The sequence below is a fragment of the Hypomesus nipponensis genome, chromosome 13, assembly GCF_054491055.1.
Source record: "Hypomesus nipponensis isolate SF chromosome 13, ASM5449105v1, whole genome shotgun sequence".
In the NCBI taxonomy this organism is placed as follows: Eukaryota; Metazoa; Chordata; class Actinopteri; order Osmeriformes; family Osmeridae; genus Hypomesus; species Hypomesus nipponensis.
In genome coordinates this window covers 2651210-2675630 of record NC_140373.1, presented here as the reverse complement: position 1 = coordinate 2675630, position 24421 = coordinate 2651210, and the positions used below count along the sequence as shown (strand labels likewise).

Sequence of the window (24421 nt, the reverse complement as noted above, 5' to 3'; positions counted from 1 at the left end):
GAGGGTTTTCTGTAGGTATGCCAGCCTTTGATAAATAAATAAATAAATAAATAAACGGAAATAACATACGATTTAATTTTACTACCAGGATATTTACAAGTGTCATGATAGAAAAATATACCAAAGTAGCCACATGGTGTGATTATCCTATGATTAAGCAAGAGCAGTTGATGCGTTTGTGTGTGTGTGTATTGTACGGTCTTTTAGGACCCACAGTTCAGCCATTGCAAGCATCATGCTGTACTAAGACTACTACAGGTCCGTAACATTTTTAGGAAAGCGCATGGCACGGTGAGTTAGACCTAAAGAGCTTTAAAACCGCCCAGCACCTTTCTCTTTCCTAACTCGTAAATTAAGACCCAGGGGTAACCGAGGGACCGTTTCTATAACTGCTTTTCGTTACCATCAAACCATAAAGTGGCGGAAATACCAGGATAACGCATGCGTAAAAAACTGAATGAATGAGGGAACACTTCATATTTAAAAGATGATAAAAGTTTATTGAATTACAGTATAAACAGTTTCAAAAGTTATCCGTTGTGGTTCGTTTGCCTACAAACAGACTGAATTAATTGAGAATGGTAGTGTTATTTGACAAATGTAACATAGACAGACTACACATTTAGAGCCATTCGCTTCACTTGGTATTCTTGCAGTTTCCACTCATGTTTTACATTGTTGTCAGGCTCAACAATGCGCGCTATTTAAACAGTTGTATTTTCAGAATGACCTCGTGCACCGACAAGTACTCTATTGGTTCTGATCAATAAAATGTCCAAATTGGTGTTCACTAGGCCTACATATTCTAAAAGATCCTAGACAACAGGTATCCAATGACCGGGGAGGAATAAATAGTAACGATGAATACTGCTACATACAATTTTTTTTACATTCCATGACTCTCCTTTTCAGCATCATGTAGACTAGTGCAATGGAGTGGGAAACAATTGGTATAAAGGTTAGGTTTCGCGGGAGACCATACAAAAATAATACATATAAGAAAAACATTTTTTTTTTCTCCTCCAAAAGTTATTTACAGTGACTCAAGTCTCTCTGTTGATGTCATTTTTACTTCTTCTTCGTTGCTTTCTTGGCTGTTGTTTTGGGCTTGGGCTTGGCGGTTTTGGCCTTCTTGGGTTTGCTCGCCTTGGGCTTGGTGGGCTTTGCCTTCTTCACTGCTTTCTTGGGCTTTGGTGCTGCTTTCTTCTTTTCTGGAGACTTCTTCACTTTTTTCGGCGCTGGCTTTGCTTTCTTGGCTTTTGCTGGTGATTTGGCCACCTTCTTGGGCTTGGCCACTTTCTTGGGCTTGGCGGCAGGCTTCTTTGCTTTCACAACTGGTTTGGGTTTAGAAACCTTTTTGGCGTCCTCAGCTTTGGCCAGTTTGAAGGAACCTGACGCACCGATGCCTTTGGTGTGGCGCAGAACCCCGGAGTTCACCAGCCTCTTCAGTGACAGCTTAATCTGAGAGTCGGCGTTCTCGCCCACCTTGTAATGGCCCTTGATGTACTTCTGGATGGATTGACGGGATGCGCCTCCACGACTCTTGTCAGCCACGATGGCTGCCTTGATCATGTCCGAGTACTTGGGATGTGAAGCAGTCTTCTTTGGAGTTTTCGCCTTTTTGGCCTTCGGGGCTGGAGCTGCCGCCGTTTCTGCCATGTTGACTTTTTATGAAGTCTTTGGAAAAAAAAAAAAATTCTGGAAGCAAGTAGGATATCCCTGTTGAAAGTCGTTCACAGAGCGCAGGTAGCTGTCAAACGACAGTATTTAGAAAATAGTTGATATGGTGTTGTTAGAACTCCGAAGAGTGACTAAAACTAGCTTTTTCGTAATAACAGAAAGTATTTTTTTTTTGGCCACATACAGTGACGTGTCAAATGTGAATCCCTATGAATGTATCTTATTCCACAAGCGCTACTCCGAGTCTATGAAGCCTACGTGCGGACGTGATTGAGAACACCAACTGCCAGCAGCTGATCTAGCAGGCTCCATGGAACTCGCCTGGTCCCGTTTGTGTTTCTTCATCCTCGAAATCTCCACAAATATAAAAAGTCCGGTGTCGCATAGGTCCACAAAACCTCATAGATAGAAACTAGACAGTTACGGCTTCACACACATATAATGGTTCGTATATATTTCGCTGACCGATTAACTTTTATTTCCCGAAAACCTACTCGTAGCACTGCACGGTGTGATCAATTTTGCAGAATTCCGGTCAAATTGACCCAAACAGACGGAACCAAGCAGAAAAATGTCAATTGCATATTGCAAATTAATCTATACTCTAACGAATCCACTTGGGTTGAGTGGTGCAAAACCTCGTTTTTGCTTTTAATACACCGATATAGTTTTCTAACTAACACAGCCCAGCCAGTGACTTTGAGTGACGTGGTTGAGATTATTTACTGTTAAACCTCCTATAAATTAAATGTCACAGTATTTGAGATATTGATGAATCAAGTAATGTTAATGGAGATTTTGGTAGGTTGTAATGCTATATATGGGTCTCTTTTCCTTAATGCTTAAAGGCAAAATCAGGAATAACAAAGTGGCACTATGCAAGTCGCACCAGAGCTCCATTGTCAGGAAAGTTGCCAACACCTCTAAGATGTAGAGCTCAGATAATAACCGATTAAATTTGTCAACAATTTCATTAGAGAGACAAAATGATCTTATATTTCACAGGACATTCGATCAAGTTCAAGTGCGACTGAATACAAAACTATAGCTAACATCCAATGTAGGACACATTGATGGCATTCTTTTGTTCTGTGGCTGGTAGAGCAGTCGACTGAGCGGCATGTTTAATTTACGAGCGGTTCATCTCATTTTTCATTGACTATGAATACAGCTATACAGTAATGGATCATAACTTAATACAAGAAGAAAAGTGTAAATTGTTTGTTACTATCCAGATCTTGATTTCATACATTTTCTCTGCAAACGCCATCTTGGATCCCATATGAAAGTCACACTACTTTTGACTTGTTTCCCGCTATCAGACAGATGTGATCATTAAGACATTAATTAGGTTACATTTTCTCATTTAGGAAAGTAGTGTATGTAAAATTATGAAAACGTTGGCCTCCGTATTTTACGAATGGAACATAATAAATCGCCTCTCTTAACAGGTCTTGCCCACGCACCTTGGCTACTTTTAGCAAGTGATACCACATTTTACTTGGTCATTAGCAAAGTCAATACAAATTAATACAAGTAGCCTGTTGCAATGCAAATGATTCCTTTGTTAGAACCTTGTCATAGTTACTATGTGCTCCACATTTAACATCCAGTGAGTGAGTAGCTCCAGGCTCACCCTCCACCAACAGTCCTTTTGCTATGTGAGTTGCGTGTGTGTGCCAGTGTATGGGTGAGTTGGAGGGTCGGTAAATGAGTGAACGAAAGCGCATGAATGAGTGGGTGAGTTAGAGTGAATGCGTGAATAAGTGCGTTGAAGGAAATGAACGCGCACGCGCGCACTAGCGTTTGGCAATGTCCCAACATTGACTGTGGCAATATTTCCGTTGCTTGTTTGTTAATTGAGAAATGTTTTTAAGGAATTTATTTTGGATTTACAAGGTTTATTTAAACGATGTATTTCAGTGTCGAGCAGCTATAGGCTCATTGTGTGTTCTGAAGGGGAGGCTGTCTACAGTTCTTCAGCCCGTGGCCGTGCCGTGCCCGGGTGCTGAAAACAGCACCCCGAGACACTTCTCGCCCCGTTAGACCACTCCCTCGCTCCGCCGACAGAGGGATGTGTCTTTAACAATGGGCGGCCCGTCTGTTGGTCAACCCCTCAACATCATGGCCTTTCATTATGTCCAACTTTTATTACTCTGACATGAACTCGCATTGACAATGTTGGGTTTACTCACTATGGCAACAATCCGAATGATATTTATTGTCTCACCAGGCCTCATGCGCTGCTTGTGCCTGATCCCATACCATAATAACCTTGCAATGTAACCATTGTAGATACTGCAGTTATTACATAATAGTGTAATTCTTGGGGCTTTTGCAAGGTCAGTAAGGTGCGTGATGTGATACTATTATAACATTATTTATATGTAGTTTATATGTTTTTTCTTTCCAACTATACAAATGTAGAAAAACATTGTGTTAGCATTTTATGATAATTATATCACTAGAAAAAAAACATAACACAAAGCTTAACACATTATCACAATGTCTTATCTTCCAATTTTTTTGGGTTGAACAAAAACATTACTGCTAGATATGGTTAATATGGTAATTGTATTCAAATTTGCTAAAACATGATACTTTGAATGACTATGATTATTATTAATTATATTGTTTTCATAATATTTTATTATAAACATGTATAGTATTATAATGTTTGTCTTATTATTCATAATTTCCCACCAAATATCAGTATGACACTATTATGACAATACTTACCTACTTGTTCTAAAAAATACATCTTTTAACAAGAAGGACAGTGTTTTACAGACATGTACTTGAGTACATACTCTGAGAAGAGACACTGCTAAGTGTCAGGACTACTCGGTCTTAGAGTTACAACCTGAACTGATCTCGTGCCAATTTGTAATTTTAACCTTTTAAACCTTCTCAAGTCCTGGCTGCCTCAGCCACTGAGGCATTATGGGAAATGTCCTCCGCCATGCTGTTTCATGGTTGCCTGTTTATCCTTGGGTGTTGCCGTGGAGACGTTGTTCTGGGGTAGAAAGCGAATCTAGCATTCCACTCTCAACAGTCTGGTTCCATCTGCCATGGCAACCCACTGATGTCTGGGATTCCATGTTTTTCTGAATGGAGCTAACTTAGATTACGACTGAGCTTGACTTTGTAAAAATTTTTTGGTTATGTTCCGCGGTTACTGAGGAGGGTTTTATTTACATACTTATAAGGTAACTAAGGGAAATATTGTCCTCAAGGGGCAATTTGTTGCACAGCCAGCAGTACATACAATCAATCATCATACATAGAATCAAGAGCTGATCTGGAGATCAAAGCAAACAGTTTAGTTCAGATTTAGACATTTTGTGTTACAATGTCCTTATACTGTATTTTATTAATTGATTAGTGTACTGCATGTATCACATACATGAAGCAGTATTAATATTACCCCACCAAAACATTATTCTTTATTTGTGTGTCTTCTCTGTGTCACGTATGGTTATTACTCTGACTGTTCTTGTGTCAGTCGACAACAGCCGTGTTCTCCAGCATGTGTTCTGCTGGACAGTTGCAATAACACACGTGTGTTTGTGAGCAGGTGCCAGCAAACAAGTACTCTGCTGACTGCTGCTGAACCACCAAATAGACACACACACACTACACACACACACTACACACATACACACTACAAACACACTACACACAGTGGGCTGTTAGGGTGACTGCCAACAGAAACACACCGGTTAGCCCCCACACACTAAAGGCTTTCTTTGTGAATGTCTTGCCTCCCCCTTCCTCTACCTCTTTCCCCTTCCCCCCCACGCCCCTCAGACCCAGTATTTAGAACAGGTAACCACGGCCACAGTACCAGCTGTCAAGTCACCTCACCCCACACCGTCCACTCATCAGTGTCACAAGCATCTGTGTGCTGTCAGTCAAACCCACAGCCATCACATCCAGGCTATCATAGGTGATTTGCCTTCATAAGAACTCTTTCTAGATTGTTCTGAAGATGTATTTCTGACCTTTTTGGACAGAGAGTCAGGAAAAGAGGAGGAGAGATCGAGTTGAAGACATGCAGAGATGGTCTCGAGCCGGAATCTAACCCAGGCCGCTGCGACAAGGCCTCAGCCTGCGTGGTACGTGCTCTAGCAGGTGAGCAACACTTTTTACATTTGCGCAGTTCAAAGAAATGTTTGACATGTCATGCACACTTTGTTTACACATTTATGAAAAATAATTCTATAAAAACACACAGTTACATTTTAATTCACTGTTTTGTTTTTCCTGTGATGATCATCTAACTAGATGATCCTAAATGAGCTGCCAACCTTCTGTTGTCTCTATACCACATCTCAAAACACAAAATTAACGGCTGATGAATTATTATGTGACAGTGTTGTGTGTAACGTAGTAAGAATCTTGCAGATAATGTATACTTCATGAAATATGTTATCAGGCTCTTTTTAATCCTTGATTGAATAAAGTATCTAACTAGGAAGTCATAGTCCCCTGATTACGATCTCTCCATATTCCCTTTATTACTTTACCATGTGAGTTCTGGAATGTTAGTTGTTATTCTGGTGTCATTTACGTCAGCACATGACTTTAGTAACCCTTAATTTAGACACAAGTCAGTCTGAGACCACAGCCTACTCTGCAGATGTGCTCAGAAATACAAAAAAAACTAAAAAAAGATTTTACAGTATTTGCAGAATTTGTCACTTGATGAAACTAGTGTTATTATACTGATAGTCACCAACAGAGGGCAGAAGGACCTTCAGACCTAATCCAAATTCCTAGATGGTAAACAATGGTTGCACTGAAGGTGTTTGACTGGTTCAGTCCAGTATTTATCCATGTCTGAACAATGTTTTATACCCCAAAATATAGTCCTATATTAACATCTGTGAAGGCACCAGCAAATAGGCACAACTGTCCAAACATCCGGCTATTTGTCATGGATGTATTTCAGTCTGCTTTGCGGTGGTTATTTTGGTGGTTAATGGAGATTAATGTAGGTGACTCTGTACAGTTTGAATGTTCAAAATTCCTCCATAGTTCTGTGGTTACCCTTCATGGCCTGTTGCCAGAAGATACCTTGTGTGACGGACTTACGATTCCAGTCCTCAACACTAGAGGGCGTTCCACACTTTCTTTTTTCAGACTGGTTCCGGCTGAATACTGTTACACAGCACTCTATGGGAGAAGTAGCGTTATGGGAGCAAGACTCCGTTTAACTGTGTGTAAATAACATAGATAGTGTGACACCAAAATGTCAAAAAGCCTGGCTCGAAGTTCTGAACAGCTGAGATCAAATCCCTTGTGGGCCTGGTGCATAATGAGATGTGGATGACATGTACTTATCCCATGTGGTGCAATGAGAATCATGGTAGAACAACAATCTGCTTGTCCCATTTCCCCCCCCCCTCTCTCTCTCTCTCTCTCTCTCTTCTTTTTCTGTCTTTCTTTCTCTATCCCCGTCTCTGTCTCCCTCTTCTAATGCTTTCCCTTTCTTCTACGCATCTTCATCTTTTCTTCCCCTCCTCCTTCCCTCATCCCTGGAGGACAGAGCACAAAGTAGAGCAGTTTGGGCTAAAACTATGTCAGTCAGTGACCCGATTCATTCTGGTGTGGTTTTCATCACACGAGTGGTTCCCCCACTTGTACGATCCCCTCCTGCAGGAGCTCTGAAGGCCAGAAGGGCAGGTGTCATCTGTCTTCATTGCTGTCATTCACTCGACCACTGTAATCCATAATAGACTTAGCAGCCTTGTTCCCTCATTACCAGGGATACTGCTGCAGTGCAGAGAATACAGTGACCACCTCCCTCCCTCCCTCCCTCCCTCCCTCCCTCCCTCCCTCCCTCCCTCCCTCCCTCCCTCCCTCCCTCCCTCCCTCCCTCCCTCCCTCCCTCCCTCCCTCCCTCCCTCCCTCCCTCCCTCCCTCCCTCCCTCCCTCCCCCTCCCTCTCTCTCTACCTACCTAACTACCTACCTCTCTACCTACCTACCTACCTACCTACCTACCTCTCTACCTAAGCAGAAGTCTGTACGGACGAGTCTCGTGACTGAACCATGTCTGAGGGCAGACTGAACCATGTCTGAGGGCAGACTGAACCATGTCTGAGGGCAGACTGAACCATGTCTGAGGGCAGACTGAACCATGTCAGAGGGGAGCACGCTGTCAGTGTCTGTGTCTATGATGAAGAAAAAACCTCTTGTCTCGTGGTGAAACTTTGAAATTGAAAAGTTATGTGATTGCTCCCCAGCCGACCAAAGACTGAATAACTCACATTTAATGTATTCACTCTGCATACACTTTAATCCAAAGCGACATGTAAGGGAGGAAGTGAACCTGGGACTTCTTAATCTGCTGGCAAATGCTTCACAACTGAGTTATACCCATCCCAATATCCCAAATGTAATCTGTTTCTGCCTGGCGCTCAGCATTCAGAGGATACGGGTCAGACCTTCCAACAGGCTTGTAGTGAAGGTATGTTTATACATCAAGCTGCTGCTCTACAAACAGGAGACAGGCTTTCTGGGAAATCCAGGCTCCACTAGACTGTTATTTACCCACATCTAACCATAGACCTTTTATCTCTCTCTGTCTCTTCATTCCTCACACTTTCTCTGTCTCTCTCCCTTTCCCTCTCTGTCTATTTCTCTCTCTCTCTATTTCGCTCTCTCTCACTCTTTTTCTCTTTCGCTCTCATCTCTTCCCTCTTCAATCAGACCCTCAGCACTTGTAGGGTGTATAAATGTTATGTAAGGTAATTACTGCCATTGCATCCCTGCTCCCTTTCTAGGGAGATCAGAGTGAGAAGGAGGAGTCCTGACTCACAGGCCAGCACACATAATGAAGAGAGATCCACCATGAGACCACACACACACACACACACACACGCACACACACACACACACACACACACACACACACACACACACACACACACACTGGAGAATAAAACTCCCTTTAAAACTAACCTTTATTTTTAACAACCCACATAAACCACTGTTTGGTTATGCTAATAAAGCAACACCTGCTTCAGAAACACTTGCTTCCGACACACACACACACACACACACACTTACACTGACCAAATACTTGCTTTGCACATTTACTGCACACAGAATTAAAATATCCCATATATTTAAGAAACATATCCACACACACGTGCTTTGACACACAGCTAAATAGCCACATGCCTTCCAGACCCGTGGGTCATTAACCTCAGACTGACAGTCTAATTAACGCATGTTTCTTTCCTCCTGAAAGACCTCGTTATTCTTCCCTCCATCTCACACAGGGAATCCTCAGTGCTTTGTCTGATGCTCTCAGACCTTGTTAGGAACAAGTGTCAAAGTGCTCTCTCTATCTCTCTCTCTCTCTCTCGCTCTCTCTCTCTGTCTCTCTCTCTCTCTCCTGTTTCTCCCTTCCTCCCTAACCTCTCTCTTTCTACATTTCTCTCTCTCTCCCTTCCTCCCTACACTCTCTCTGTCTCTCTCCCTTCCTCCCTGTCTCCCTGTCTCTCACTCGTTTCTCTCTCCTGCTGCCTGCCGTGAAGAGAGACGTGAAGAGAAACGTGAAGAAAGATGGAAGAGAGACGTGTAGAGAGACGTGTAGAGAGACGTGTAGAGAGACGTGTAGAGAGACGTGTAGAGAGACGTGAAGAGAGACGTGTAGAGAGACGTGTAGAGAGATGGAAGAGAGACGTGTAGGGAGACGTGTAGAGAGACGTGTAGAGAGACGTGTAGAGAGACGTGAAGAGAGACGTGTAGAGAGACGTGTAGAGAGATGGAAGAGAGACGTGTAGAGAGACGTGTAGAGAGACGTGTAGAGAGACGTGTAGAGAGACGTGAAGAGAGACGTGTAGAGAGACGTGTAGAGAGATGGAAGAGAGACGTGTAGGGAGACGTGTAGAGAGACGTGTAGAGAGACGTGTAGAGAGACGTGAAGAGAGACGTGTAGAGAGACGTGTAGAGAGACGTGTAGAGAGACGTGTAGAGAGACGTGTAGAGAGATGGAAGAGAGACGTGTAGGGAGACGTGAAGAGAGACGTGTAGAGAGACGTGTAGAGAGACGTGTAGAGAGACGTGAAGAGAGACGTGAAGAGAGACGTGTAGAGAGATGGAAGAGAGACGTGTAGGGAGACGTGAAGAGAGACGTGTAGAGAGACGTGTAGGGAGACGTGAAGAGAGAACGACAGAGGGCTACTGCTGCCTCGAGAACCCGTCCTGGGGACGTTAATGGAAGGAACATGGAGATAGAGATCAGAGGTCTGACATGTCCCACAGACCCTGACCATGGGTGTGATGTTGAGGGTGGCAATGCTGAAGCACTGGGAGGGGGAACATATAAAAAAAAGAAAAAAAAAGAATGTTCCCTTTTTGAGCTAGAAATAACAACTCTTTTCTCCGCATTGAGATGTGGAAGTTATTTGTTTACAGCAGCGGAAAGACAACAGGAAATGTTCAGGACGACCCCGACCAACATAGTCGTAATGCGCCAGGGCTCATCCTGTTATGTTTGTAAGGTCAGTCTTGGGCAGCACATTAATAACTTTGCCCTCATGCTCTGTTTTCTGGATAGCATATGCTCTGAGGGCTATTTTGGTCTGTGCTTTGGTCATAGCAGAGCAGCACTGAAGGGCTCTTCATCAGCAGAAGGTTTCAGTCCACATAGCTGCATCTGGTCTTTCTCTTCCTGCCTGTGCTCCATCAACACCTGACGAAAGGTCTTTGAAGTTAACGGAAACTGGGCATGGCTGTGCCCCCCTGCTTTAATGCTCTGAGTCCTCCAATGACAGTTGAGTGCTGCTTGGTTAGGACGTGCAGTCCAATCAGGGAATTCGTCATTCAAACATTTGAAATGTGGGCTGTGGAGTCCCGTAAAGTGGAATTAGGAAGACCTTGTGTACAGCAAATAGTATAGGCCTGGGGGCTTTGTGTGTGTGTGTGTGTGTGTGTATGCTCACAGGCATGTGTAGTTTGTGTGTGTGTGTGTGCTCACACGCATGTGTAGTTTGTGTGTGTGTGTGTGTGTGTGCACACGTGTGTGTGTGGCCATGAGTACGAGGGGGATGCTTGGTGTCAGTCACAGAGGGACAATCAGCAGTTTCAGCTCATTTCCTCGTTAGTATAACGCAGTGTCAGCCAGTGCTTACTGTGTGTGTGAGCACCCCCCCACCCCCACCCGCCCTCACGCCCCCCCTACACGCCCCCCTCGTCCCCCTTCCAGGCACTCTCAGCATGTGTCATCAGATGTCACTATCAAGGGCAAACAAATAAAGTTGTTTTGATTCAAATGGTCTCAGAACAAAACAACCTCATTTGAATCCATGTACACTGCAGACAGCACACTCTAACCGACCAATTATATTCCACTTCCCGCAGAGAGGGATCTGCCAAGCCAGTGATGTAGGAGATGGGCCGGAGCGTTCTAATGAGAAGGTTCTGGGCTTTGATGTCGATGCTGTTTAAGAGAACGTGTGTTTACCAGAGCAGGAGAGCCTCAGTGTGTGGCTCAATTATGGGACAGTCCCCAAGCCTCCGCCTGTCACCCAGTCAGACTGAGTGTCTCCTCGCTGTAGGGACCTGGACTTGGAGTAGGGGATCCCAGTCTGTCGCACAATGATGACCTCATCCCTCCGGATAGACTGCTAATGGCACAAGGGTCATAGTTGGGGGGGGCATGACAGCAACATCAAGCCCAGTCTTAGCATAGTGGCCGCCTTGTTTTAGGAAGTTTGGTTTAGTTCTGAATTAATACTCCCGAATATTCCCTTGTCATCGTGAGAGGCAAGACAGATGGATGAACTATCTGTCTCTGTCTGTCTGTCTGTCTGTCTCTCTCTCAGCAGCAGATCCATATGAGCAACGAGTCATCAGGCTGGTGCCCTGACCCTCATGTCCTGTTCCCTAAACACCCGTCTCTTCATCGTAGGCATTCATTATGCAGGAGATTTACATAAAAGGGCTTTTGTTGCTCTGGTATTACATGTAATGATCTATTGTACTCCAGGGAATTCTGCCTGTGTTACTGCAGTGGTATTTATTTGAGTGTTCTCTCTGTCGCTCTTCCTGTTTCTCTCTTCCTCTATCTCTCTTCCTCTATCTATCTATCTCTCTCTCTCTTCCTCTATCTCTCTCCCTCTATCTCTCTTCCTCTATCTCTCTCTTTCTCTCTCTCTCTCTTCCTCTCTCTCTCTCTCTCTCTCTCTCTCTCTCTCTCTCTCTCTCTCTCTCTCTCTCTCTCTCTCTCTGTAATAGATGTGTGTGCTTGCGTCTGTAGTAAGCCGACAGCCGCAGTGGAGCCCATCCCCTCTCCTTCCCCCAGACGCCTCTCTCTCAGGGATGAGAGGAACTGCAGCCATGGCCCCTCCTCCCCAGACCGCTATTGGCTGAGATCAGCCACCTCCCTCCCCTTACCTCATTGGTATGCAGGCAGCGCAGTATGAGTGAGTGAGGAGAGAGAGAGAGAGAGAGAGATAAAGGAGAGGGAAGGAGAGATAGAAACCGACAGAGGAGGGAAAGACAGAAGAGAGAGACAGGAGAAAGAGGAGGAGAAGGAAAGAGAGAAGAAAGTGAAGAGAGAAAGCTGGAGAGAAAGGTGTAGGAGAGAGTAGAGAGAGACGAAGAGAGAGTCACAGAGAGAGAGCGACAGAAAGAGAGAGCGACAGACAGATAGAGAGTGAGAGAGAGAGAGTGAGAGAGAGAGGGAGGGAAGGAGGGAGGAGTCGGTCTTGTAGGGTAAAAGGATAGCAAGGAGCACAGTGAGTGAGAGCTACTGCTGGGTCTGTTGTTTGCCGGAGCTTGTCCTTCTCCTCCTCGTCTCCTCCACACTGGCACACAGCAGAGTCCTCGCCTCCGCAGACTCCGCTACCTCGTTACCTCAGTCCGCCAGCTAGCTCACCCTGCGCCGCCGCTGCTGTCACGGCAACCGGGAGAGGCACGGGCCACAGGGGGAACCAGACGCGGCGAGGGGCTTATCCATCCTCCGAGCACGAGGGAAACGATCCCGCAGCGTGGCGGCCACGAACGGGGGCTGACGACGCTGCGTTTAGGCTCCCGCTCTACAACCTTACCCGGAACACACCCACCCCCCCCGGCCCACCCAGCCACCCCCCTCCCCGCCTCTCCCCCCTCTCGGTCCTCCCTATGCCCTTGTCCTCAGTGGCTTCTCTAACCTCCCTGGCCAGTATATGGATAGAAGCTCCCTGTTTCAGCTCATACAAGAGCAGGTGAGTTACGACGCCACCCAGCCAGCCTGCAGCGACGGCAGCTGGAGGAGGTTTCTATGGTTACCGGCTCTTGTCGGTCGTTTTTTTTTCGGTTGTCTAGGAGAAGGAGGGGGAGGAAGGTGTGTGTGTGTTTGTAACTGAGGTTAAAGGGGCACAGACAGGTACCAGCCTGGGATGTGGTGATCTATATATATAGTGGATTTGAATTGTGAACAACAGTTGGGTTTATGTTTCCAATGGTAACCGTATGATTGTAATAGGTCCTGGTTTGTCTTTGTAAAAGGGGTTTGTGAGGTTATGGTCAGCTTGTGAAGGTGTAGTCATATCACAGTGCATCTCTCCGGTTCAACAGGTCAGGGATTACAGCAGTTTCTGATTCCTGTGTTCACTGACGAGGGCAGAGAACGCAGACGTCAGGAAACACTTTCTCTGTGACAGTCCCTGACTTACAGACATGAAGATGTTGGTCCAGATCAAACCATAACCCATCACTGAGACTCCTGAACCGTTGCTGAGAAAAGCATGCTTTCGTGTGTTTCACTGCATCTGTGAGTTCTTATCGAGCATAATGCATGTATAGTATGTATAGAGTATGTTGGTGTGTGTGTTAACATATCAATCATTCATACTGTATCCATCCATTTATTGGCTGACTGCACCCAAGCACTGCCATGACGACGCCTTGGTCAGCAGAGGTATTGGCTGATTGACAGTATAGATTGGCCAATCATGCTGTCTGTTCCAGAGGGTGGAATTGATTATTGGATGCAGGGTCTAAGGGTCACCAATGACCCATTGGTAACACATTGATCACTTTGGAAAGCAGTAGTGTGTGTGGGTGTATGTATGTGTGTGTGTGGAGGGGGTGTGTGTGTTACATGAATGACAGGGAGAATACCTCTGGGGGTTCTGTGTGAATATCAATGTGGTGAATCAGTCTGTTGAGGTCACGGCTGTGGTTTCTAGACTTCCCACAGTACCCAGTGAAGCGCTGTGAATTCTCAATGAGCTTTTCAGTGAATGAACGTATTTGACAGCAAGGGTAGGAAACCTTCACTTTTAGATGTACCAGGCTGTCTGAGTACAGACAACCAACACAGAATCCTTTTAGTGTGTGGGGCTCAAAGAATGAACGGTTTCCAAGCATCCATACTCCTTGCTGGAGTCTACCGTCTATAACTCCTAAAATGATATTTCTGCCTCCTGTCAGTCACACTCTTAGAATAAGGTCATAGAAGATCTTTCTGTAGATGCCAACAATGTCAGAAATAGATTTCTACATTGTCCCAGATCACTTTGAAGCAGTGAGTAGACTGCTATTGGTTTATACATTACAGACCTTCATCTGTGCCCTCCCCACCCTATGAATGGAGTGGTCGATCTCTCATTGGACCATATGCTGTAGACATGCCGCAGAACCAGCGAGAGAGGGAGTAAAAGAGCAAAGAAACACATAGGAAGCAAAACAGAGAGAGATAAAGTAGAAGAATGGAAAAGACAGTGAGAATGAAAGAGAGGGTGACATGGAGAGTAAGGAACAGAGACAGGCCAAGAGAGAGAGAGAGATACAGAGGGAGCCAGATAGAGAAGAAGAGAGAGGAGGAGGGAGAGGGAAAGAGATGGAGAAGAAATGGAAGAGTTATGGAGAGAGAGAGAGAGAGATGGGGAGAGAGAGATGGAGAGAATGCTACAGTAGCTAAGAGAGCAAGTTTATTAGTCTTTGTCTGCAGGAGGTAGCAGTGCTGAGCACTGGCTATTTATGGCCCATGCAGGCATGCTGCTCTCACACACACACACACACACACACACACATCAACCCTCACACAAACACAAACACACAAGCATACGCATAAGTGCGTCCTTCAGCCTGGATGTTTTCTTTGAAACAGGGCATGGGTCAATGTTTCCCATAATCCCCTTCTGTACTTGGCAAACACCATCGCCGGCAAGCATTTCCTGTACTTCTGTTGGATGAAAACTCCCTGCAGTGTGACATTCAACAAAACAAGTCACTTTTCATGTGGTGTCTTAAGGAAGTTCGGACCGCTGACCACCACAACTACTAACTATTAGTACTATTCCTGCTACTCACTACTGCACTCAACTGACAAGGTTTTTTTTTCCATCACACGGCACACAGCTACCATACCTGTTACAACTCCGTAGCTCTTCTGGTACACTCCACCTCAAACATGAGCAGAACATAAAACGGGATGTGTGTCTCCTGTATCCGCCAGTTCAGATGGGATCTGTTCAGCCGCTCAGCTGTTTGCATGCAGATGTTGTTGTTGTTGTGGTGGTGGTGGTGGTATTGTGGTGTAGCAGCTTGCAGGGGCCACAGTTTGGTGAGGGCCCTTGGGGCCTCCTGCTCTTTCCTGGCTCATCTGGGATGCAGATGATACGCTAACACACGCTAACACACACACGATACTTCTGCACTCACTCATGCAGACGTACACACACTGCTGAACCATGTGCGCACACAAACATGATCATACACTAAAACACACACACACACACTAGATTTACTTACATTTTATACCAAATAGCCACAGATCAGAGAACACAGTGTGCATATTAACACTTCATTGTTGGCACCGTTCAGACACACAGCCCCAAAACACAGACACATGTTGTCCTCTGCCCCCCACCCTACCTGTGTGTCCTCACCTCTTTGACGTGCAGCGCATGCACACTGACTGCCACATCCATTTTAATGAAGGGAGTCAGGTGGCTGAGCGGTTAAGGAATAGGGCTATTAATCAGAAGGCTGCCGGTTCGATTCCTGGCCGTGCAAAATGACATTGCGTCCTTGGAAAAAGGCACTTCAACCTACTTGCCTCGGGGGAATGTCCCTGTACTTATTGTAAGTCGCTCTGGATAAGAGCGTCTGCTAAATGTGTAAATGTAATATGCACTGCTCTGCCTGTGTGTTAACAGGCTGCATTTTCCTTTTAATGTCTGGCTCAGAAGTGCTTTCCTGCAGGTCAGGGTCTACTCACAGACCCCCATCGTGGTGCAGTGCTTTGTGCTCTGCAAGGCCTGGTCTGGGGTCAGTCTCAGTGGCTGACGATAATGGAGGTCCCAGGGTTAACGTTGTGATCATTCCCCTGCAGTCAGCAACGCCGCACCCTCCTCCTCCACCTCCTTCCTCCATACACTCTACTCCTCCCTTTGCGCTGTTTAACCCTTTCATTTATGACTACCGCCACCCTCTTGTTCTGATCCTCCTCTCCCTCCCTCCCCTCCCCTCCTCCCCCTCCTCCCCTCCTCCCCCTCCTTCCCCTCCCCCTCCCCTCCTCTCCTTCCCCTCCCCTCCTCCCCCTCCTCCCCCTCCTGATGGTCAAGACATCACGTCTCATCACTCTCTGATTTCCTTTTTTATTGGCGTTTACACCCCTTTCTTCTCTCATTCGTTTCTCATCTCGGTCTCTTTCCTTCCCTGCATCTGTGTCCGCGCCTCCATCCCCCCCTCCTCCCTCCTCCCTCCTCCCCCACACATGCTCCCTCCATCCTTACAGCATCTCCTCTCTCCCCGAAATCTTCCTCTCCCCCCTTTCTGTTCATCCATTCTCTCCTTTCTTTGTCTCCTTTCCTCTCTTTTTGAGCACCAGGCCTCGTCAAAAGGAAATGCTTGAAAAAAAAAAAAGGCTGTGACACACTCGGGCGACCGGTAACCATGGCAACGGTGCGGCCTGTCAACGCGTCATCGCCATCCTTTCTGTGTTGGATCACTTCAATCACAGGTCCCTCTTCATTCCTTTGGCCCTCTCCTTTTTTGTCTCCCTCTCTCACCCTCTCTCTCTCTCTCTCTCTCTCTCTCTCCATATCCATAGTCTTTCTTCATTGATAATTTGGGAACTGCTCTCCAGGTCCTGGACCTTGTGTGTGTGTGTGTGTGTGTGTGTGTGTGTGTGTGTGTGTGTGTGTGTGTGTGTGTGTGTGAGAGCCTATCAGCCCCATGTCTGGTGTTCAGGAGGGCCGTGTTGACATCTGGGTGCAGACAGTGATCAGCTGTCTCTCGCCTGCCCCTGTGTTCCCCTGTCGACTCACTATCTGATCTAGCTCCACTCACAGCCCTGGAGAGAGGTACAGAGTTACAGCCTCCTGACTGACCAAGGACCAGAGTAGTGGCTCTGGAGATGAGAGGAACTGCTGTGTGTGTGTGTGTCCAGTTTTGTTTAACCATCCTGATTAGGGTTAGGCTTAGGGTTCAGGTTTTTGGGTTAAAAATATTTAAATGGGTTAAGGGGTTAGATTTAGGGTTAGGATTTTTGTTGGGAATGAGACTGGATTCGTGTCCCCACAAGGATAGCTGGACACAACATGTGTGTGTGTGTGTGTGTTTGCACCCAAGCTATGTGTCCCCCCTTTAATCCACAACTCATTTCAATCCTTTGTCTTTCTCTCTTTCACTCCACTATACCCATTCCGGTTTGACTGTCCTCTCATTTCTCTCCTCCATTGTCTTCTCATTCCCTCTCTCTGCATCCTTTCTTGTGCTATTTCTCTCTCCCCCCCCCCCCCTCTCTCCCTCCTTATCGTCCTGGCCCTGCACTCTGCCGGTGCAGTCACTGTGGCCATATCATCACCTAGCTTTTTCAGGGCCTCAGGGAGATTGGGCTGGGTTTAAACAAACCGGCATGGAAACACACTGAGAGGGGATTAAATAAAAATAGATATGGTCCTCCTCTCTTTCTTTTCTGTGGTTCATATTCATACACGCATTCGCTCCAGTCGCATTTGAGGAAGCTGATTCCAGCTGCAGGCTGCAAGGCGAAGCCAGCAAGGGGCCTCACGTTCAGCGAAGATTACAGCTGTGTGTGTGTGTGTGTGTGTGTGTGTGTGTGTGTAAAAGAGATGACTAAGAGGGAGAGAGATTGTCCAGATTATGGATTTGTGAGTGTGTGCGTTTGTTTGTGTGTAAAGGAAAGAGAGAACAGGGAAGAAAGACTATACGTTTTCACTGATAGTCACTGCGGTCAGAATACCCTGCGACAGCATGCCACATAGCTCAACAGTAATATATAAGATAAATACTGAATTGATAATAAAAATGAGTGAATCTAAAGACTCATTCATAAATTGACCATGTGTTGGGTAGAAAGATTTTTACTCTAAAAACGGAAACGCATCCGGACTATATATATCCGTCATTTGGGAGCCTAATCAAAGCTTACCTTATAGTACATGACTGGCTGGTTCTCTGCCACAGGTTAATACATAGATAACAGGAGACTGCCAACGACTGCGGAGTAGATTAAATGGAATTAAAGTTCTGAACTGTGTTCAATTAAACGGCATTAAAGCACTTCTGAAATCGGTAAAAGAGAGGAAGAAAGCGAGATCTCTGAGAAGCATACACACACATGTGTGAGTATGTGTGTGCGTTTCATGTCTGTAATTTGATTACCTTAATGAGAAAAGCACTGCCATATTAGAATGTAGAAAAAACGGTCTCTTCGAATATCGTCATTGAGTGATTCCAGAGTGATGCAAGAGCTGAAATACTAGTCCCCGTAGAGACAAGCCTGTTGGTTTAGTCTCCGAGTCCTAATTAGACGACATTCGTTTTAGCCTTAGCATTAACGTTCTCCCTTAGCTTTAGCCGTAGCATTAGCTTTGGCTTTAGCATCAGCAGAAGCACAGTAAAGGAGCCAGGGAAGGAGTATTCTCCCCTTGTGGCTCTCTCTCTCTCTCTCTATATATATATATATATATATATATTATATATACTATATTTACTAAATGCAGGTTGAGTTTTTCCTTAGGCACTCTCACACAAACACGATGTTTCTCTTAGGATGAACTCTGCTTTCATCTACTCTGTTTTAGGCTCCCCTGTCCTCTCCCCGGTCCTCTCCCCTGTCCTCTCCCCTCTCCTCTCTCATCTCCTCTCCTTTCACTGTTTAAAAAAAGTTTCGAAAGGTTGAAAGAAAAATAAGTTAACAAAAAGTTTTGAAAGGTAGAATTTTTTAAGTCCTCCCCTTTCACCGTGTTTTTTTTCGAAAGGCTGATTTTTTTTTTCTTCCAAAACAGTCCTCTCCTTTCACTGTGTGAAAAAAAAGTTTCGGAATGGTTGAAAGAAAAGAAAATGTTTAGAAAAGGAAAATTTAAGTCCTCTTCTTTCAGAAAAATGTATTAAGAATGTTTAGTAAACAAAAGTTTGCATCATTGATGAGTAGGCCTACTTCATTTGGACTCTGCCCTTTTACTCTGCCCTGATTTCATAGGGTTCTCTGTTTTAGACTTCTCTGTTCTCCTCTCATCTTCTTTCACTGTGGCAAAAAGTTTAGTTTTTTTTTGGTAAATATATGGATATCAATACACAAAACTGGACAAGAGAGGAAAAAAATGTGATAGGCTGGTGCCCAATAAAAAAATATAAACTTTCTAAACACTCCCTACCTTCAGTTTCCATTGCTCTATTAGGCTTATATAGCTCAGAAACCACACACACACACACACACACACACACACACAAATGCTGCACACACGCCCTATCCTTTATGGTACCTTTTTAAACGAGCAGTATTTCAGACAGCCAAACTCTGGCATTTTTATGGTCTACCCCGCTTGAATCAATTACAGGGAGCCAGTGGCATTCAGGCCTCAGCAGTAATAACCCATAAGGCTGTGGGGTTTGAAGCGAGATTGGTGATTAATAACAGCCGTGATTGGGGGCTGAAAATATGGTTTGTGATGAACTTGGAGTCACGCAGTGACTTTGATCTGGAAATTTGCATAAAAATTCAAAGAAGGAAACGCATTTTCTTCTTTTAATAGAAATATAATCATTTCTATGTTATTTGTGTAATTTATTATTAATGTATTTGACATATTTGGTGCAGTGGACTAATAAAGGTCAGGGTGTAGCTATTTTGTTTTCTCTTACAGTTCTAACAATACCTACTGCTCTCACATGGTTTTAAGGCGAGTCAGGTGGCTGAGCGGTGAGGGAGTCGGGCTAGTATTCAGAAGGTTGCCAGTTCGATGCACGGCCAAATGACGTTGCAAGGCACTTCACCCCACTTGCCTCGGGGGGAATGTCCCTGTACTTACTGTAAGTCGCTCTGGATAAGAGCTAAATGACTAAATGTAAGGCAGGTTTTTGTGCTCTCATTGGCGTTCCAGTGACAGTATTGCTTAATTAATCCTGGAGCGATCGACTGGCTGGGCCTCTCCCCATTGTCCTCATCAGCCCAGGTTGTCCCTGGTGTCTGGGTGCTGGCAGAGTCTCCCGGTCTGTCTGAGTGCTGGTTCTACTGATGCCATCGCTAGGAGAAGGCCTTTCTGTTGCTCTGCAGGGCTGTGCTGCATCACCTCATGCACCTCATGCTTCCCTGGCGCTGCCTGGAAAACATGGATGTTAGGGGCTTGTATGTATGCGGAGAGGGGCTAATCAATGCAGTCCTGTGGCTGAATCTAGGCAAAGGGAGAGGATGTTGTAGTTGGGACTGTGAACATGAAGAAAAAAACCTGTTTGTGGCATTAAAATACGTTAAAGTGTTGTTGTTTTTCGTCAGCTGGACCCAGAGAACACCGGTTTCATCGCAGTGGAGAACTTCACCAGCCTGGTGGAGCATCATGAACTGCAGCTGGACCCTTCCAAACTGGACATGCTGTTCGCCCTGGTCCACAGCAATGAGGATGGGCAGGTGTGCTACCAGGAGCTTATTGAGCTGGTGAGTGGATGGGAGGACACACACACACACACATATTCTCTAAGTCTGCACACTGCATTAAGACAAGCACACTCAACCAGACTAACACACACAAGGACACAAGAGATTTTTTAGGTGCACACTCTACTTTGTGATTTACGCGCCACATGGCATGGAAAGCTTTCAGAAAGGTTAAAGAATTGATTGTGCTTCTCAAGCACAGAGACTGCCAGGTTGATAATGGCCACATTGACTAGAAAGTCTTTATTCCTACGAAGGCAGGATCAATCCAATGAAATGTAATGGTAAACAGTCTTGCACACACACACACACACACACAGACATACAAGCATAATAGACCGTTATTTTGTTGCAATCGTGCAGCATGATTTTGCCTCTGTATTTGCTGTTATTGTGTTGGAGAGAGCGAGTGAGATTGAAATGGTTGGAGAGAGAATCAGAGAGAGAGAAAGTGAAGGAGAAAGAGATGGAGGCAGGAAGAGAGAGACTTGCTGTTGTTGAAGTGAAATTTGTCAATCAAGCTTGAAAAGGTAACTTCCTTCCACTCAAGTCCTGAGAGAGAGAGAGAGAGATGGGGAGAGAGGGAGAGAGAGAGAGAGAGAGAGAGAGAGAGGGAGAGAGAGGGGGGGGGATCGTGGGCAGCTAATATCTACCAGAGTAGACAGTGTTGCTCGCAGCATAGGGCTGTAAGCAGCATGATTAATTCAACGCAATGCAATTCCTGGCATATTTTCACTTCCTTAAGCTGATTTCTGCTCCTTCTCCCTCCCTCTGTTCTCTGTTCACGGTTTGTAATGAAAGCTGTTCGATTTGGAACGCTTCCAATAGCTCAGGTCTTTGCCTGAGAGAGCAAGAGAGGGAGACTGCATCAAGAATCTTGACTAACTGCCACATCCAGGCCCACATTCCTTCATTCCGTCCAACTTCAAGCCTCAACCTCTGTTTTACCCCTACATTTTCTTTGCTTCTGTTATCATCTCTCTTCCCTTGAACTCTCGTCTGATCCTGCCACCCTCACTCCATCCCGCACCAAAGCTTGTGATGTGAATCTGGCCAGGTTCAGAAAGCCTCCGAGAGACAATTTAACATTCTCCATCAGCCAAAATGCAAATGGTTTTCGATCAGCACTGGTAGTAGCTCACAATGATCTGAGGTCATTCCTGAACGCCCCTCCTCACATAGCTATTGACCCTCTGCTCTGATTGGTAAAGACTTGTCTCTAACGCATGTGCAGCACACACAAGGAGGTGCGCACACATACACACACACACAGGCACACACATCACTGTGTGCACTTGTTCATTGTGCATAAATTAGTGATTTGAGGGCTGTCTTGGAGGTAGAACAGCCTCCAGCCAGGAGAGAGTGGGTCTGTACTTCACTGCACGTGCTCTTGTCTGTATGCAAATGTAGCATGACATTTGTAACCAGGTCACCACCAAGCTGAAATCCCTCTGGTCTCCACTTCTCTCCTGCTACTCTCACGGCTCACTTTCTTGTTTCTCTTTTCTCGACTCTTCTGTTTCCTGTTGTCTTGTTCTTTTTCCAAGTCTTTCTCTCCTTGCCTCCTTCCCCTCCTTCTTCCTCACCACAGACGCCTCTCTGATCAATCCTCCTGTCTGCCATTTCTCCTTCCATACCCTTTCTCTCCTCTCCCTCCTCTCTCTTCCCTGCCCCCTTTACCTCCTCCCCCTCCCCCCCATCTCTGTCAGGGATGCACCGGGGGTACCAGTGTGAGACGAATTACAGTGGTATTTCTTGTTTTGGAGTTGGAAAGTGCTACCATTATAATGTCTCTAGTGTGCACAGACTGGCTTCTGGCCCGAGTTAAGATCTGGCCTGAGAGATGGAGCACCATAGTCTGGGGAGATGGATGAGAGTGTTGGACAGTATGTTGAACAGATTGTGTTGGTCTGCACGTTATTGTGTGGGTGTGAAGTATGTGCTCATCTAAGTGTATTTTACCCAAGTGCAAACACGGTGCAAACAGTCAAGTGTTTGTTTCTGCAGTCCTAAATCCCTTTCAGGCCTCAGGATATTTCCACCTCAGACTCATCCGTGTGTTGAACAGAGCCGTTAAACATCTTCAGTTGTTGTTCTTCGGGCTCTGAGAGACAACTGCATCTCCCAGCCTGAGTGGGTGTAAATGTGTTTGTGTCGAGCTGTTAGCCTACAGGTTGCATGCTGCCTGGACGTGTGTGTGTGAGAGAGTGTGTAAATGTGCTTGTGTCGAGCTGTTAGCCTACAGGTTGCATGCTGCCTGGACGTGTGTGTGAGAGAGAGTGTGTAAATGTGCTTGTGTCGAGCTGTTAGCCTATAGGTTGCATGCTGCCTGGACGTGTGTGTGTGAGAGAGTGTGTAAATGTGCTTGTGTCGAGCTGTTAGCCTACAGGTTGCATGCTGCCTGGACGTGTGTGTGAGAGAGAGTGTGTAAATGTGTTTGTGTCGAGCTGTTAGCCTACAGGTTGCATGCTGCCTGGACGTGTGTGTGTGAGAGAGTGTGTAAATGTGTTTGTGTCGAGCTGTTAGCCTACAGGTTGCATGCTGCCTGGACGTGTGTGTGTGTGAGAGAGTGTGTAAATGTGTTTGACAAGCAGTAGGTTGTTCACAGCAGCTGATCTGAGCCAGGGAGCTCCTGCCACACCCCCCAAGGGCTGAGCTCTGACAGACCCCAAACCTCCCAGAGGGAACACTGTACTCTGACAGACCCCAAACCTCCCAGAGGGAACACTGTACTCTGACAGACCCCAAACCTCCCAGAGGGAACACTGTACTCTGACAGACCCCAAACCTCCCAGAGGGAACACTGTACTCTGACAGACCCCAAACCTCCCAGAGGGAACACTGTACTCTGACAGACCCCAAACCTCCCAGAGGGAACACTGTACTCTGACAGACCCCAAACCTCCCAGAGGGAACACTGTACTCTGACAGACCCCAAACCTCCCAAAGGGAACACTGTACTCTGACAGACCCCAAACCTCCCAGAGGGAACACTGTACTCTGACAGACCCCAAACCTCCCAGAGGGAACACTGTACTCTGACAGACCCCAAACCTCCCAGAAGGAACACTGTACTCTGACAGAACTGCGCCCACCCACTCACTCACACACACATACACACGCGCAAGAATGCACACACACGCACGCACACACACACACATGTCAACAAACAGATTTGTATGTATTTACACACACACACTTGCACGGATGCATGCACATGCAACACGTTTCTTATCTGTGAATTTGACTGAGAGCTTCTAGTTGTCAGAGTTCACGAGTGGTAGTATTGACAGCTTCAGGGAGGAGAGTGGCAGCAGGGAAAGAGGCCATGCGGACGCCCAGGGAGATGGTGTGCGCACCGTGTGAAAGTTACGCATATCGATTTATTTTTAGACAGCATACAGACGCTATTGTGTCCGCCTGTTTAAAGGAAAAACTGTGTAATTATTTCTTACCTGCCGGTGGTAATCTGGGTGATGAAACCATCGGAGCTAATCCAACATGGCAGCTGTAGATAACGTCCAAACAAGGGACCGTTGGTTTTCTCTTTAAAACTTACAATCCTTCCATCAAACTTGCAAACTTTTTTTTTTTCCCTCTCTTTTATGGATTTCCAAGTCAATAGTTGATGAAATAGGGTGAAATCCTGCTCTGGAGACCTGGCTGGCCCCAGTCCGGTGTAAACCCACGTGAAGAGAACCAGTGTGTGATGAGGCCAGAAGCCCAGAGGAGTGTCAGCCTGCGGCCTGGAGCCAGCAGGTGCTGCTGATGGAGGGTTCAGTGTCCGGTGCTGAGACGGGTTATGTGGGAAATTTAGTGGCTTCAGTGCA

At 45.9% G+C, this 24421-nt stretch overlaps 2 protein-coding genes across 2 annotated transcripts in view; one reads left to right on the top strand and one right to left on the bottom strand.

Moving 5' to 3' along the window:
• Positions 1–479: 479 nt before the first annotated feature.
• Positions 480–1912, bottom strand: h1-0 (H1.0 linker histone). The gene has a single exon (XM_084671117.1). The coding sequence runs from the start codon at positions 1657–1659 to the stop codon at positions 1069–1071; it is 591 nt and encodes a 196-aa protein (XP_084527243.1). The 5' UTR covers positions 1660–1912; the 3' UTR covers positions 480–1068.
• A 10936-nt stretch (positions 1913–12848) lies between these two features.
• The window catches only part of rhbdl1 (rhomboid, veinlet-like 1 (Drosophila)), a 35314-nt gene continuing 23741 nt past the window's right edge, over positions 12849–24421 (top strand). Inside the window, exons 1-2 of the mRNA XM_084669277.1 lie at positions 12849–12903; positions 20430–20588. Coding sequence (XP_084525403.1) covers positions 12865–12903; positions 20430–20588 — 198 coding nt within the window. The 5' untranslated portion in view covers positions 12849–12864. The remainder of the gene's footprint in view (positions 12904–20429; positions 20589–24421) is intronic.